Below are 17,300 nucleotides of genomic sequence, written 5' to 3'. Positions count from 1 at the left end.
TGGCATCGGACACCAGAGGCACTCACATACTTTTATTTGTATAAATCTACATTTCAATGACTTATTTTAAACTGAAGTCAGTGTTATCATGAAATGCAGAAGAAATGTTGAACAGTTTCCTTATGATTAGCAGATGCAGTGTTCAGAAAAACAAACACTTTTTACTTTTATGAACAAGGATTTGAGTTATGTTACTGCAGCATGGCAAAGCAGCTGTGAGCTAAAAAGGGAAACTTCATGTAACATGATATGGTCCATTTTATTACACAGAGAAAAAAACATTCCATCCAACTTCTTGTGCCCTGTGTCACTGGAAAAAAAGAATTCCTAGAAGGGTGGGAACCCTGTGAAGAGGCACAGTTGTGGTTGAGGTAAGGAGGAGTGATGATAAATGGTTTGGGACACGTCTCCCGAACAGGACTGGACCTTCCCTTTCTGACTGAAGTCGGGCATCCTGGCTTCTCGTCAAACAAACACTCTTTGATGTTCTTGCCGAAAGAAGCCAGTGGAAGAAATTCAACCTACAGCATCTTTTTCTGAGGAAACAAGATAACAGCGCAAACAGAGAGAGAGAGACGAAAAGAGAGAGGCAGGGAGCGGGAGCCTGCGACGGGCCATGTATGGTCGGATTTCATTTGTTTTGTTTTCTTTTGTAATGCAACAGATACTAAAATCTTTCAAACAAGAATAAATGTTGCTCGCTTTTCTCCTCCAGCACTAAGGGTATAATGGGGTTCGGGAAATCTACAAAACACAAAGGCCTTATTGCATCACATCTGTGCTCAAACACAAAGACCCATATTTTATCCACCAAAAAATCAGACCACAAATGAACAGAATGTTAAAATTAGACTGTAAATAATAATTTTGTGCTTCGTGATCACGCAGGAGGAGAGAGACCAGACACATTTCTGCATGAAACCCACCTGCTTCTTTGTAATCAGTTACATGTCCACAACAACACATTTTGTGTAAATTTTCTGGTATTGTTGTTTCATTATTTACTTTATAATTCTGTTAGAATTTCCTGGTGTTTTTCACGTTCTTTCCTGAAACACTAAACTGTGTTACACCTCCCACTTCTTGTGGGTTAAACTAATGTCTAAGACATCACTTTTGTCAGTTTTTCATTCTTGTACAAATAATTCGTTGCAGGAATTTGTCCTTGGGTCTTTGCTTTTATGAAACTTTCGCTAGGTTGAAGGAAAAAAGGTCAAATCGCCTGTCACTGCTTCCTTTTTCTAAATTACAGAGTAAAAGGAATTTGACCCAGTTAATTAACGCTGACACATTACAAGCCATTTTGCAATCCATGCTGAAAGCAGGTCAGGAGGTTACAGAGAATACAGACCACATGTACTGCAGAGAATAAAATAACTGCCAAACAGCAGTGGGTGATAAACACACCACATAAAGTACAATAGAGTAGAAATAAAATACTTTCAGATCTTTTCTTCTCTTTGTTTTTTACTCATGAAGTTTATTCAACAAATTATTCAAATTATCTTTTGCTTCATTGTTTATTTCCCTTGGTGCCGCCATGACGTTGATTTGAGTTTGCTGTGAAGTACAAACAGTCAAGTCCACTATAAGATGCAGTGAAATAAGTTCTGATGCTTAGTGCTGGTTAAAATGCTTCCAACTGAATGTCAGCAAAATTAGCATTAGTATATTAGGGATGACATGCCAGCTTACCAGAAGCAAAACCAGTACAGCACCCCCTGGTGGCTGGCAGCATTATAGATCAGAAATCCCTTCCTCCATGGCTGTGTTGCCTGTTGCTTTGTAGTTGACAGTCACTAGTGGACCAAACTCCCTTTGCCTTGGTAACTTTTTAAAGCATTGAACCTGTCATATATCTGGGAACAGTAATCTTTGCTATCATTTGGTATTTTCCCACCCATTTTGGGTTGCCAACAGTGATTTCGTCCATTTTTGTAATTGTCTATTGTTTCACATCGCTGCTACCCACCTGCAGTTTTCCTGTTTTTAGGGTGAAATGTCTATTAATGTGTCGTCATTAAGTAACTGAGTCAAATTCCCCTTAAGCAGTGACTCAGAATAATAATAATAATAATAATAATAATAATAAGTTTATTTATAAAGCACTTTCAAACAAAGTGCTGTACAGCTATTTGAAAATAAAGAGATAAATAAATAAAAGCAACACATAGCAATACAAGTTAAAAACACAATAACAAGTTAAAAACATAATAAAAATTTAAAAACGGTGAACAAGTAGGTCTTCAATTAGCTTTAAAAACCTCCACAGAGCATGTCTGTCTAATATCTTCAGGGAAGTTGTTCTACAAAAATGGGGCACGAGAAGAAAACCCCACACTCTTCAATAGTCTTTTATAGTCTTCTGGCTCTAAGAACTTTTAAAAGGCCAGAATCCTGGCCTTTTAAAAGTTCTTAGAGGACAGGATGGAACATAAAGGTGCAAAAGGTCGGGGAGGTATGAAGGCGCCAAACCATTTAAAGAAGTGGAAGTGAGCAGCAGGACCTTAAAATCTGCTTGAACCTGACAAGGTAGCCAATGAAGGAATTTTAGTTCAGGGGTAATGTGCTTAAATTTTCCAGTTTTAGTTAAAATGCGAGCAGCTGCATTTTGCAACATCTGTAAACCTCTAAAACCTTTCTTTGGTAGCCCAGAAAGGAGAGCATTACAATAATCGATATGTGAAGACACACATGCATGGAGAAGAACCTCTGCAGTGTCGCTAGATAAAACAGATTTTGGCTATGTTCCTTAAGTGATAAAAGGCGGTCTTTGTTGTCTCTTTTACATGACATTCGAACGACAGTACCCTGGCGAACCACACGCCTAAGTTTTTAACCTTGTCCCTGCAATTTATGACATAGTCACCAATTTTCAAGATAAAATTTTGAGACAAGTATTGAAATTTTTGTGGCCGGTGTCAATCAACTCTGTCTTATCAGTATTTAGAAGCAGGAAGTTATTTGATAACCAGCCCCTAATTGCCGATAGACACAGAGATAGATACTGACTACGTTTTACTACTAAACATGGAATAACAAATAACAACAACAACATGTTGGGGGGTGTAGCTACTTGATTCATATCGGAAACCTGATTTGTTTCATACAGTTAATATCTCGTAGTCCTGAGTACTTTATGTTGACATTTGGGGTTTTGTTAATATTTTGCGTCTTTGCTCTAGTTTTGACTTAACTGTTTTTCCCATGACTATTTGTAGTGTTGCAGAGTTTCAGTTTTTTGACCCTGTTTTTTTGCTGTATATAATCAATAGAAGTATTATTAGCATTTCCCCCAGTGTTTCCTGCATGCGCTGTCTTCTGTCTTGTCTCTCTGTTTCTGCCGGTTCGCCTGCCTCTGTTATTTAAAATTATTGTAATATTTAATTTAGAGTTTCAGCAAATTAAAACAGTGTAAATGTCATGTATCTCTCAGTTTAGCTCAGTACACACAACCACAGTCATTGGGAACACTGCGGACTCGACAGTTGTCCAGATGTTGATCACTGCATCCCACAATATGGAGGCTAAACCAAAGAAGGTCCTGGCTAAATGGCTGGCTGTCCACAGAGAGCTGTTCACAGACAGGACTGCAAGTCACAGTCCTTGATTCTGGAGGAAGAGTGGTAAAGCAGTGGAAGAGATATTTGGGCCCCGGACTTTAAACATTCCTAGTTGTCAGCTGGTGTTGATGGTGGCCGGGTCGTTGTGTTTTATCTGAAGTCAGTACATTCATCTACCGTGACATTTTAGAGCACGTCATGATTCCCTCTGCTTACAAGCTTTATGGAGATGGACATTTCCTTTTCCTGCAGGGTGTAGTACCTGCATTCAGTGCCAAAGTTATCGCAACATAGTTTGTTGACTATAATGTTACTGAACCCATGAAAAATCTATGGATTATTGTCAAGAGGAAAATAAGAAACACCTGACAAACATACAGAAAAGCTAAATGCTACAATAAAAGTAAACTTCAATACCTTCTTAGCTTTGACACAAGCTGATCACCTCCATGTGATGCCACACTAATACAGTAATGAATAATTAATGATAAAGGAGCCCAACCAACTACTCAATATATATGAATGTACTTTTCAGTATACTCAGTATTCTTCCTGAATAACTGGAAAAAACTAAATCTTTTAACCTTTTCCCATTTTTGATATGAAGGAAAAAGCGTTTTCTTTGTTGTTGTTTTTTCTTTTTTTTGGCCTGTCCCATTTGGTTCTTTAGCCATCAGAATTGTTGTCTGAAGACCAACAAGGATACCCAATGGATTTACTTTGCCAAATGGATCATCGTGGCATTGCCGTATTGGTCCATTTGATCGACCTTTGTTTTTATTATTTATTATATTTTATTTTCAGATGTTACAGACGGGACAGACATGAGTGAGAGATAGGAAAGGGAGAAAGAAAGAGGAAGGAAAGGAAAAACAGAAGGGGAGAGGGACAGTGAGAAAGGGGGGAGAAAAAAAATAAAAATCTTTGTTTTCTTTGTTAAATCATCCGTTCTTCAGCCTTGTCAGCTTTTCCAACTCGGCCCTTAACTTTTGTCAGTTTCCTTCTTCCTCAGTTTTTAAGGTTAGGTTAGTCTGTTGGATTCATAGGTTCTCCTGCCAGTTTTGTGCAAACCCTTTTGTTCCTGCCTTTTGTTAGTTTTGTTGTTGAGTGTTTCAAGCATTCGAGATTAGATTCTTCCTCCTGTGTATGGTTATGGTCCTCACCACGTCTTTAGCTAAGTTTAGGGTATGGGGTAGGGCTTCAGTTTCTCTTACAAATGTATGGATCAAACTGTGCACCAGTTCATGTGAGCTGATGACAAGTGCAGATTCTAAAAATCACAGAGTCTAAATTAGTTTTCAGTTTTAAATTTTGGTGCCTTTTTTCCTGACACGGAGAACAACTTAGCTGTGAATTGAAACACCTGTCCTCCATTGTGTTCATATATTTAGGCTACTGTTGTGTGACCGCAGCTTCATCCTGTTCACTTGTTATTCGTGACCCGTTTTGGGTCACGAATAGTGCAGCTGAATCGCCCATTGTGTTGTCCTGCCTCTCTCACTCTGTCTCTATTAATCCCGTGCTCTCTCCACCACACCCCCTCTTGTCACTAACGTCCTCTTTTTCATTTGATTTAGACACAAATCTTCCTCAGAGCAAATTTGATATCATCAGATCTACAGTTTTTAATAAAGTTGAAATAATAATAAAAGCAGTCAGCATTAGATTAAGTTTGAATTTAATAGAATTATTGTTTCTGTAATATGATATATTATCTTAACTCTTATCTTGTCTAAGGTTTCTCTAAAACAGAACAGAAATAATGCTACAAATTGGGGTTCCTTATAAATAAACAAATAAACAAACAAACACAAATAAGTACAACACATGTGAAGCATGCAAATATCAGGAATGGTAACACTGATATGGTAAATCATTCCTTATTGAGCTAGTTTGGAATTTCCCAGGAATAAAGCACATCTTATCTTATCTTCAAATTAAACACACACTTAGTCAGTACTTGTGTCTACGCCAAATTTCAAAACACTGATTTGTTTAAAGCACTTTTATCATTGTTTATTCAGCCACATACTGTGTATGTTTCTGTCCAGAATTTCTGTTAAATCAAAGTGATTTATTGTGATTACACTTGCCTGCAGTTTGACAGCTGTTGATGCAGGATTGCCAACTCTCACATTTTTGGTGTGAGACACCGAGTGTTAGGTTCTGTCTCACGCTGCCCAAACAAATCTCCCTTTGAATAGAGTCATTTCATCTAAAACTGGAAAACATTCCCATCTCACCCTCAAGAATTATGTGATTATTTTTCTGTTGCTTTAGTATTTGTAATAAAAAACATGTAAGTGTTACTTACATAAAAGACCTCAAACTACATAAAAGTGCATTGGAAACCATCAGTTATTTTTGATTTTTCATAATTCAGCAACACAACGGATAGTTATATTTAAGCTCTATAAATAAGATTTCATGGCTGAGCACCTGATTCCAAGCCTTACATCATCTGGCATTATGCTAAGCATCAGATGCAACAATGTGAAGCATGCTGCCACGCACTTTAGAGCAGTGGAGAATGGAGTGACAATCGTGCTTCTCCATTTGACAGTCCAAAGATGAGTCTGGGTTTGGTGGATGCAAAACTTGTCTGACTGCACTTGTTCCAAGCGTAAAGTTTGGTGGATGGGGGATCATGATGTGGGGTTGTTTTTTGGGAGTTCATGCTCCCAACTTTGTGGGAACAGATTGGAGATGGCTCATTTCTGTCCCAACATGACTGTGCCCCAGTGCAAAAAAACAAGGTCCATAAAGCTGTGGATGAGCATGACAGGCTTGACCTCAACCCCAAGACTGCGAGCCATCCAGTAAACACACTCCTAACCCCTGTGGAAAAGCTTCCCAGAAGAGTTGAAACTGTTATAGCAGCAAAGGGTGGGCTGATATATTAAACCTTGCAGATTAAGAGTGGAATGTCACTCGAGTTCATGCACATGAAGGCAGACGAGCAAATACTTTTGGCAATGTAATATGCTTCACAATCTTCACCTCAATTTGAGGCCCAGTTTAGTGATATGTTAAGGATGATATACATGCATTAATAATTTAACAAAAGCTCTTTTCCCCCTTTGTCTGCAGCTGGTCTTCTACGTGGTCGTGCAGACGTTGTACACTCTGGGTCACAGTCTGTCTTTAATTGCCCTCACTACAGGGTGCGCTATCCTCTGCCTATTCAGGTAAGACTGAATACTAAAATATTATTAAATCAGAACATTAAGATAAAAAAAAGTAGCATCTTTATTTAACATTTACTGCACTATGCTACATTTCTTTCATTACCAACATGTTTGCAGGAAGCTCCACTGCACCAGAAACTACATCCACCTCAATCTCTTCTTCTCCTTCATTCTGAGAGCCGTGGCGGTGTTGGTGAAAGACGACATCCTCTTCAACCGAAACTCGCACTGCTCAAACCAGCCATCACTGGTGAGGTCACCACCTCTGTCCTCAGCGAGCAGAGTCATATCCCGAGGGAGGCCAACAATGCAGCACTGAGTACAGAAAGCCACACACTCATGTGTTAACAGCAGAACTGTCACAACGGGAAAAATGTTTCAGCGTAAAGCCTGACAAAGTTTAAAGCATGAAATAATAAATGGGAATTAGGTCTGCATGCTTCAGATATGAAATTAACATCTCAAACTGTCAAACGTTCTGCTGTGACAGTTTGTTCTTCAGATTCAAGTAATCATTTTCTGAAGGTGGCTCTGCAGAATTTCCTGGCAGTTAGCCCATTCATGTGTTCGGTGAGACAGCAGCCAGTCACGCATGCTCCCTATCTGCTTAGCTGAGAGGGCCAGTAGCCTGCGTGCTTTCTGGTCCTAAAACTGTGGAAGCATGCAGAACATCAAGGAAGAAGTGTGGACAAGAAGAAAAAAAAGCTTTACTGCATGCACCACTGAGCAGCTTTCATTAAACGCACGAGGAGTTAGGTTGTAATCTGGTACCCAGTCCTCCTAATACACCCGGGATATACAGTGAGCCACACAAACATGGGAGCAAATCCAAAAGCCTGAAAATCCTTAAAGCTTCCGTGGGGCAAACTGTGCACCATCTTCACTGCGTAATAGACACTTTTGTGCTGAGTGAGTGAGCAAGAGTATGTGAAACTATGCCCTAGTGTTACACTGTTGTTTTTATAAGTTACCCAGTACTGATGTGTATAGAAAAGCCTGCATTGCTGCCCAGTTTCATTGCCAAAGCATTGATAATACAATGTTGTCAAAGCTACAGGTGTCTCACAGATACTCGGTATCCCTGGCATTGGTGCTCTGGTGTGCTCTAACCTTGCATCCATGTGCTCCTTGGATAGTAGGATTTCCCATTTTGGAATGAGATTCTTCCAACTTTGTTGCGTTAGTACACTTTAAAAAATTGGAACATGAAAATAACCTGGACATTACAAAGACAAGGATATTGTATTTTACCAGGTGCTTTGCCTGATTTATTAGAATTACTATAAACTAGATCATTCTATTTGGATAGCAATGAACTGTTATGACCTAAAACCATATTACAATGCACAGTCAACATTTGAATAAATTTGTGGCACTGATCTAATTTTTCATGCAATCAACCAAATATTTATCTGCAATGTTTTAGTGTGGCATCAGTAACTCTGCAACTTTTTTGTTATTGCCTATTTTCCATGTTCCTTTTCCCACTTGAGTGATGTTAATGTCAATTTTCCCAGGCTGACACAACCAACTCCAATTTTAGACCTACTCCTAGTATGTTTACTGCAGGTCTTTCATTCTGCAGGGCTGATGTTGCACAAGGGGTGTTTTTCTCCAGAAAGGAGTATGCCTTACTGAGTTTTCTGTCTGGCAAACTTGGCACTTAAACTGCCACCTCCGAACCTTCTATGGCGATGCAAACTTTCTCTGCCTCTAGATGAAGTCTGTTATCGCTAATATTTCTGTCAATGCAAAAAGCACCAAATGCATTTGACAGGATAACAACAGTCATACTCTTGGATTAGAACACGATGGATATTTCACCGATCTGCGCCATTACCCTTTGCGTCATTTCAATACGTTATAAATCCCGACTTAGGAAGATCGCAGCTTGTTCAGAGCAGTGTGGCGGGCAAAAGATAAAGGACAAAATTTGCAACCTGTTTCTGTTATTTATGTATGTATCTATGCTCACTGATGCGCTTTACACAGACTGATAAACACACTAGCTTTAAAACAGAAACACCACAAAAGTATCATCCAGTTATACCTTCATGAAGGCGGGTTTTAATTCATGACTGTTGTATTAGTTTCAGCTAATAAACTGACAGCAGAAAGCTGACATCTGATACTCTCCTTGCCTCAGTAGCTGCCTGACTCTTCCCTCATGACGTTCCTCCTCCACTCACCCTGATTGTCAGGGCACTCTGACCTTTATGCACTCATCTGCTCGGTGCTTGTGACGTCATAATCTGCTCTGGGTGAACTCTCTGACAGATCCAGTGGAAAAATGGAAATGTATACCCACATATCAGAATACTAAGTATAAATACATGATTATCCTACACTGTGCTCATGGTTACAATTAACCACATACAGTCAGCGATGTACAGTCAAGGCTGATATTATATAGTTTAAGTATACACAAAGCCTATTTAACATCTTTGTACTCTTTCTGTGTTCTCTTTAGGTGGGATGTAAAGCCAGCCTGGTGTTTTTCCAGTATTTCATTATGGCCAACTTCTTCTGGCTGCTGGTGGAGGGTTTGTACCTCCACACTCTGCTGGTTGTCATTTTCTCGGAAAATCGACACTTTATTGTCTACATGTTCATCGGCTGGGGTAGGTACATTTTCTTATTCTTTATTTGATTTTGAGTCAAATGGCCACGTGGGAGCTTTCACTCTGTTATAGCTGCAGGTTTAGCAGCTTAGTTATGATTTTGATTAGATATCAGAGCTCTCATTACTTTAGGCAGCTATTTAAGCAAATAAGCCAAATGTTTTTTCCCTCAAATTCAACAATACCGTGCTACATTTGTTATCCTACGGATTCAAACTTGATATAATGCTTGACTGAAAAGTTACAAGTTCACCAAATGGCTCAAGGTAAAGGAAAAGGAGAAACTTCATATATGCTCAACGTGGTTTGGCTTCAGTTAAACAAGGACACAGACTGGTTGGCAAACCACCAACAACCTCTGGTTGCTAGGGAAAAAGTACAAAGTAAAAGCTGTGCATTAATGCTGAAGCTAACTGCGGTGGGGCGTGGTCTGCAGTGCTGCTGCTACTCGATGGTAATGGAAAGCCAGCTAATCCGAGTCGAGTCGTGGCGAGGCGATCCTATTAGGTACTAATGGAAAAGAGACCTTAGTGAAGTTGCATAATAACTGAACTGAGCCTTTTTGCTGCTGCCTTCTTGGTATTTTAAAACCAGATGTTAGAAAAGATTAGGTCTGACTGAGAAACTGTCATGGTAATCCCCATGGGACATCTTTTCCCAAACAGAGGATTTCTCCCCTGCTGGTTGTTAGTTTCCAGAAGCAATGTTCATCTTTTATTTCCATTTTTCCTCCTCTGAAAGACAGTATAACACCATCTAGTTTTGAGCTTGAGATGGAATTTATCAACAAACAATTAAAAGCCTTAATATACACTGAAGCAATCTGTTTAGAGTCTTAATACATGGATGGAACTCACATTACTTTACTCAGAAAGATTAAATCGTAACTAGCAATAAAAAAAATAATAAATGCAAATAGGATGTGATAATATTTTCTATACTTCATGGTTGTTGACAGGAATCCCCACTGTGTTTGTGTCTGCGTGGGTGATAACGAGGATTTATCTGGAAGACACGGGGTAAGTGTAACAATCAGAGAGTGAGTTATCACCATAGAAACGCGATCCAGGTTTGTTATTTATGAACTATATAAAGTCTGTTAAACATACATGGATTATATTTTACTAAATAGATTTACATTCTGACTGAATGTCTGTCTGCAATTTGTTTTTCTTCAAGTTGACATGTGTCTATGTGTCATGCTCTCTCTGGAGCTGTTTATTATATTCTCCTTTAAAGGTTGACAGAAGTTAGGCAGCTCCAGTTACATTAAAGAGAGGCATGCATTGGTATTCAACAGCCACTGCCTCTGTTTTTTCGTTAGGGCCTCAAATTGCATTTTATTGATTAGACTGTTATTCATTACCATGCAGGAAGGGGCCCAGTTTTTCAATTAATAAGAGAAATATCTCACATGTCAAAGTGCACTTTATTGGATAATTTAGCTGACAGGGTTTGCTTTGAGATGTCATCACAGGAACCTGGTGGCGTTTGGCTTTTGTTGCACGTTATTGCAACTGGCACTGCAGCTCATTATCTATGAGTCATGCCGTGTAGGCGAACTATAAAAACAAGCTTCTGAAACAAGTCTATAACAATTACTGAGGCAGGGTCTGATAGCAAAGGACAGTAAGGACATCACACCAGAGTGTGAGGAGAATGATAATGAAATTTGTTAAGTTTTAAGTTCATTACCAAAGCCAAGAAGAAGACTGAGACTAAGTCACAACAGTGAGTCATTTAGTTTCCTTGACTTTTATTTCATTGAACCATACCATCCAAATATCCAGAAAGCTTAAATATTTAATTGTTAGGACAATCTGTCATATTTAAATGTGTCATTTTACCCCCAAAGACACGCTGACCTTAAGAGAGTGAAGAGTTTGACCCAAATGAACAAAATGGTTTTGGTCATAAGAACCATAAGAACATATACATTTTGTAAAAATACTCAATATTTACGGCATGCAATGGAGTCCATTGTGAAGATTTTAATGGTCTGATTATGGGAGTGTTAACATTAATAATAAAGTGATAAAGATGGAAAGAAACTGTACCATGCAGTATTGGTCCTGATGGACCGCAGCCTCCTGCCAGAGGATGTGATTCAAGGGAGGAGGAGTTGGAGTATCCCAGCACTGACTTCAGAGTTTAGGTTTCCTCAGCTGCTGCAGGAGGTGCATCCTCTGCTGTGGTCTTGTAATGAGGGAGCTGATGTTTTGCCTCAACTTTGAAGTCTTCATCTCCCAAGACCTACAGTATCCACCAGGCAGTCATGCAGGCTTATGTTGGGCATGGGATCCTCCTGAAGACCCCAATCATCCCCACTGATTTAACAGCACAGAGCTCCTGGCTGTTGTCTCTGAATTGGTCATAAGGTTGTCAGTGCACCCTCACACATATCCTTGAGATGAGTTTGATGAGGGTGGTGTCTATTGTGAACTTCGGGAGTTTGACAGACTGGTGACTGGAGGTGCAGCGGTTGGTATGCAAGGAGAAAAGCAGGGGAGAGTGTACACAGCCTTGGGGAGATCTGTTGCTAAAGATCTGAGAGTCTGATAGGAATTAAAGTCTACAGAAATAACCAGACATAAGTTACTGGAGGTCTATGTGCTGGAGGATGAAGTGCAGTGCCAGGTTAACAGCATTGCCTAATTGGGGTACGGTTGTGGTGGTGGTGGGGATTTGAGACAAGTCTGTAGTCATTCAGGATTGTGATCTATCTAAAAGAACTTTGAGATTTCAAACTTGTACCCTTTTACCTAGGTGAAATCAAAAGAGATTGATTGGCACATTGGAGGCTCAGTTATAATATTGACACTGTCACTATAAACTGGAATGTTTATTAGCTGATCTACGCCCCACGTAAAGGTTTGGACTTTAAGTGAAGGTCACAGGATTGCCTGCAGCAGAAATGAGCTTCATTAGTAGAGATCAAACATAGAGTTAGAATTATGTTTTCTCACAAAAGGAGTCAGTAAGATGGGATCTATTACCATCTGGCTTCCTCCAAATTTGTAGAAAAATTACTAGTGCTCAAGTTAAGCAGTGAAGACCAGGTTCTTTCCATCTTATGGTACTTTTTGCAGTGATTCAACTACATTTATTGCTCCACTAGCACTTCCTCTGTTTTTTAAAATGCCCATTTTTTATTACTGTTATATATAATATTTACATAACTATTACATTCATATTTTTGTGTGACCTTCAGGTGCTGGGAAACAAATGACCAACCCATACCCAACTGGGTGATCAACGGACCAATTGGATTCTCCATTATGGTAAGCCATTGCTTTCATTTTTACCTGCAGATTTTGCGTATTGGTTAAAAAAGCATTCAGTTGCCTATAATGAAAAACTGGTTGATTAGAAAAAACAAATACTGAAAACATAAAGTGGAAAACAAATAAGTCCGTCATGTGAAACAATATCTGTCTTTGACCTTATTCACATTTTTTAAATCTGGTTTTGGACTATAATACAAAACCCTTTAGAAACCTATGGCAATGTTTCAGATCTCACTAGTACAATTTTCTAAATTCCCACTGATACATCCATATATTTTTCAAATTATTCCATAACATTCTACAGAAATGATCTGTATTTAAAGTACAGTAGTCTTTTAAAATCGGTCCTTTTCCAATTTCAGCTACACGTGAAGAAAAATAAAATGTATCAAGAAGACAGCGAACAGCATTACCGGATGATATTACAGTTGTTTCTCCCGGTATATTTCACTAAAGTGTTAGAGTTTGTGAGCCTTTTGATTTTAAGATCTTTTAAAACCTGAAAGAAAGTCTTAAATAAGTTCATACTCATGACCAAGCGTTCTGTGTAATGTCCAAAAACAGCAGTGTGATGTGTTAGTACCTCATGTCTCAAGGTGTTAACTTCATAGGAATTCCCGCTGAGTGCATTCCTGCTGCCCTGCTGAGTGACAGCCCACCATAATCTCTTTCATCCTTTAAAGGCATACATGGATATAATATGGCCCGAGGGACAGAGGTGGCTCACAGACCATTTTATCCACTCTACAACATCCTAAAGGATAATAAATCAGCTTCCCTCCCTCAAATTTTTTTAAATCAGTATGTCTCAGGCATCAGTGACCTACAGCATGCAGTGCTTTGTATCAGCCAACTGCAAAGATGTAGCCTAACTTAAATGTTCATATATATTCATAATATTTTAACTGCGACCAGTACCCATGTTATATGGTTGTAGGGTGCAGGGCAATTTCTGAATACAGCACAGTCAATTTTCTGGGACGTCCACCCCTGAGAAGATTGCGGCATATTGTTAACACACAAATACACCAGACCAACAAAGTAGCAAAACTTCTGTTTTTATAGATGTGGTCAGACCAGCTGGCAGATACTTACTCTCTTAATTTCTGCACAGAGTCTTGTGAAAATATTTTCTTTCCTCAGGACTATATTTTGTCACCTTCTTCTGTCACAGACATGATGAGAAGTGTGAGAGGAAAATGTTTGCCTGCCAAAAGGTCTGTGTTTGGACTACAGCACCATAGGATCCCATTCATTCGGGACTGTTTCACCTAAGAAACCAGAGGTCCAGAGAACAGGAGCTCTAGATTATATTAGAAGTTCTCTGATGATCGCCTTTTAGCTAGCAGGAAAAACATAACACTAAACATTAGAATGATGGCATTATGCAGCGATAGAGATATTTTGCTAGTTTTTGCAAAAATATTTCCATTTGTAATGTTTAAAAAAGATCTGAAACAACAGAAAATAACTGGAACAGAAAACAAGTTCAGTCTGTTTTTTTTACGTATTTAAGGAAGAACTTTATACATTTGCCTAACAAGCAAAAAAAATCTCTGTTCAATGATGAGACACAAATCCCTCATTTTTTAAAAAAAGACTTAAGTAGGCTGCTTTTTATTTAGAACAAGGCCTTCCTGTTTTAAATTGCGTTTATATCATGACCTCCTATTTCTTGGATTTGGTGGGTGGCAAATTATCGAACACAGCAAAATAAAAATCACCCCTTATGGATTATAAGTTATTTTTTCACTCCCCCCAAGGTAAACTTCATTCAGTTCATCTGCATCATTCGGATCTTGGTTCAGAAGCTGAGGTGTCCTGACGTGGGCGGCAATGACCAATCACAGTACAGGTAGGATTCGATTTGATGCATGAGCACAAAGGAAACCGCACCTCTGCCTTCCTGGATCCTCGTTTTGTTATATTTTCATTTTTTTCCATCATGCACTTGAAGCCAAGTTAACAAAAGGTGACAGGTTGTGTCAACTGTTGTGTCATCAAGTAAATGACACCTGCTCAGTCAGTAAAAGCTGCTGTGGATAAAAGAGTCAGCTAAATTCTTCAAAGTATAAAACATGATCATCTGAGACACCAAGACCATTTTTTATCCTCTAGTATTGCTGACTGAGATAAGAGTGACGCTAACGCTCATTCGACAAGACAGCGTTTCAGGATGCTGCTCTTATGAAACGGGGGGGAACCTTTGTTCCTTTATGGAGCCACATTTTCTCTGCAGTTTAGTGTCTGTTTAAGATAAGATAAGATAACCTTTATTAGTCCCACACGTGGGACTAAAGGCTTTGCTTTGTTTAATCTTCAGGCAGTTTTCCTCTCTGGTGAAATCTTACTCGTGCTGAGCTGTCAAGTATTCTTCATGTCCACAGGGATCCACGATTTAGTGGCGAGAGGTGGTGGGTAAGCCCAATTTGTTTCACTGCAGGATCTCTTGTTGGTGTAGGTGAAGACTGAGCTGACACTTGACAGCTTGGGAGTGATGAAGGAAAAGAGGATTTTACCGTTTTCTTTGGGAGTGTGCTGCATGAGCAGTTTGATTGTCCGCTTGTATCCCGATGCCACGTGGAAAAGTGCAACTTTTCTTTCTTACTTTTTGAGATTTCCACTGTTGAAAGGCTTTGCCCAACAATGTCAATTTATTTTTATATGGGGTTTTCTATGAACTCATAATCACAGTGTGAAAGAGACAAATAGGAATTGTATCCAAGAAAGTTCCTTAAATGAGCCAAACTGATGCCAAACAGCCAACAAAGTGTAGTGAACAGATCCTTGATCTACATGCAGCAGCAGTGCTGAAGATGTCAACACAAAAGAAGGTTGATGGCAAAGTTTTAAGAATTTATTAAAGTCCTACAAAAATGTGACAAGTCAAAAAGGAGGAATGTGCATACAATAAATACACAAAGAAATAGAATAACATATATTATAAATAAAATAATAAATAAAGACAAATTAGCAGAGGACTTTCAAGCATGTTCAGCCAGGAGGAGACCCTGGAGCAGAAGTGGGAAACACTACAACTGACTGGCTTAATTGGCTTGGGAATACTTTGGTATCACCCTGGAAATAAATCCATACTCATGAGCAAGCGTGGTGTTAGAGCACAGATGGATGGGTGCATTTAGTAGTCTGATTGCAGTGGGATGTAAAGGGTTTTTGGAAAGATTTGTTGATGGTGTGAGCCTCCCAGCAGAACCCTGGACAGCAGATGCAGCGAGTTATCTCAATTCAAGAGAACAGTTCGAGCTCAGTTTTAAAAAAGTCCGACAGGCTTCTTTGTTTATGTCCACATAAATCTGTGACTTTCCTCCATTTGCGCTTTGAACTGAAGACACTTCAGTGAGAGATGAAACGTCTTCAAGCAACTTCAATAAGTCCAGACGCTTTTCTTTCCAAGCTCCTTAGATCTTTCCACTATTTCACTGCCTCACATTACCATTGGGTGTATTTTTATGTTTAACACTGAGACAGCAGAAAGAGTGAATACAGATGCTTGTTTTTACAGGCTGCAAGGCCCAGGTGAGCAGAGTATGGTGAAGTATGTTTGGACCACCTACAAAAGAATCCGTGTCAGACGAATTAGGCACCCTAGTCATCCATGTTTAACTGATTTATTGCATCGGTCTTGTAATTAACAATTAAAAGAAACACTGCATCATGTCTTATTCTTAAATTGTATCATAAAATAATTGTATATGACTGTTTCTCTCTCAGGAGGCTGGCCAAATCCACACTCCTGCTGATTCCTTTGTTTGGCATCCACTATGTGGTCTTCGTGACTCTCAGTGAATCCATCGCAGAAGATTATAAAATATTTTTTGACCTTGCCCTTGGATCTTTTCAGGTGCTGAACAAGTGTCTTTCACCTTATTGATCCTTTAAAGCAGCGATTCTGAAACTTTTCTGAAAAAACTTTACTTCATTAAGTGTTTGTTTTTTTAGGGTCTGGTCGTGGCCATTCTCTACTGTTTCCTGAACAGTGAGGTAAGTTATCAGGTGAACTGATAAAATACAAAGTATGGATTTAGTCATTTTAATGAGCAGCCAAATTGATTAAACAGTAAAACATTTGAATGAAAGTGATTTCTGTGAGGCAAAATAGAAAATCTATCCATGAATGTTTCTATACTCAACTGATAGTGTGCCTGTTTTGCTTAATTTTGTCAAACTTTCATAGAAACATTTAATAAATTACATTTGTTGGAGCTAAAACGTGTTTTCCTTATATTCGTTTATTAAAAAGTGTTTAAAATTAAAATCTGCAAAGTGTTGATTGCTGAGTGTCCTCCTTCTATCTGCCAGTCAGACTCCATTCATTAATAAACTTAGCTACACTGTGTCAGCTGAATTTGTCACACCTTTTGACTTTATGTAAAATCATTGGATGTATCATGATGTGTTCCATTACATTATCATAAATACTGGTGAGTGGTGAATTTGACAGATGGAGGAAGTTCCGCTCAATCAGTTAGAAGCTGCCCGGGATCCCAAATAATTACTGTGCATGTAACTGATATGTGTGATTAATATTTGGAATGAGGTAGTGATTGAACTGTAGCAAAGTTTTATGTTCTCCATAGATACTCATGGAGAATATGAAGAAAAACAAAGATGAATGGCAGA

The 17,300-nt window shown here is 38.9% G+C and overlaps 1 protein-coding gene across 2 annotated transcripts in view; it reads left to right on the top strand.

Moving 5' to 3' along the window:
- The window catches only part of LOC309694536 (vasoactive intestinal polypeptide receptor 2-like), a 77,351-nt gene that overhangs the window by 53,230 nt on the left and 6,821 nt on the right, over positions 1-17,300 (top strand). For both annotated transcript variants that reach the window (XR_014272895.1, XM_082514696.1), the window contains exons 5-12: positions 6,654-6,751; positions 6,869-7,001; positions 9,222-9,372; positions 10,331-10,391; positions 12,584-12,653; positions 14,423-14,514; positions 16,392-16,521; positions 16,620-16,661. Coding sequence is in view for 1 of the 2 variants with exons in the window: in XM_082514696.1 (XP_082370822.1) it covers positions 6,654-6,751; positions 6,869-7,001; positions 9,222-9,372; positions 10,331-10,391; positions 12,584-12,653; positions 14,423-14,514; positions 16,392-16,521; positions 16,620-16,661 (777 nt within the window). In the remaining variant the exon portion in view is untranslated. The remainder of the gene's footprint in view (positions 1-6,653; positions 6,752-6,868; positions 7,002-9,221; positions 9,373-10,330; positions 10,392-12,583; positions 12,654-14,422; positions 14,515-16,391; positions 16,522-16,619; positions 16,662-17,300) is intronic.

The sequence above is a fragment of the Aulonocara stuartgranti genome (genome assembly GCF_965226115.1).
Source record: "Aulonocara stuartgranti genome assembly, chromosome: 18".
Lineage (NCBI taxonomy): Eukaryota > Metazoa > Chordata > Actinopteri > Cichliformes > Cichlidae > Aulonocara > Aulonocara stuartgranti.
The sequence above is the reverse complement of the archived record's forward strand: the minus strand, read 5'-3'. Positions and strand labels throughout refer to the sequence as shown.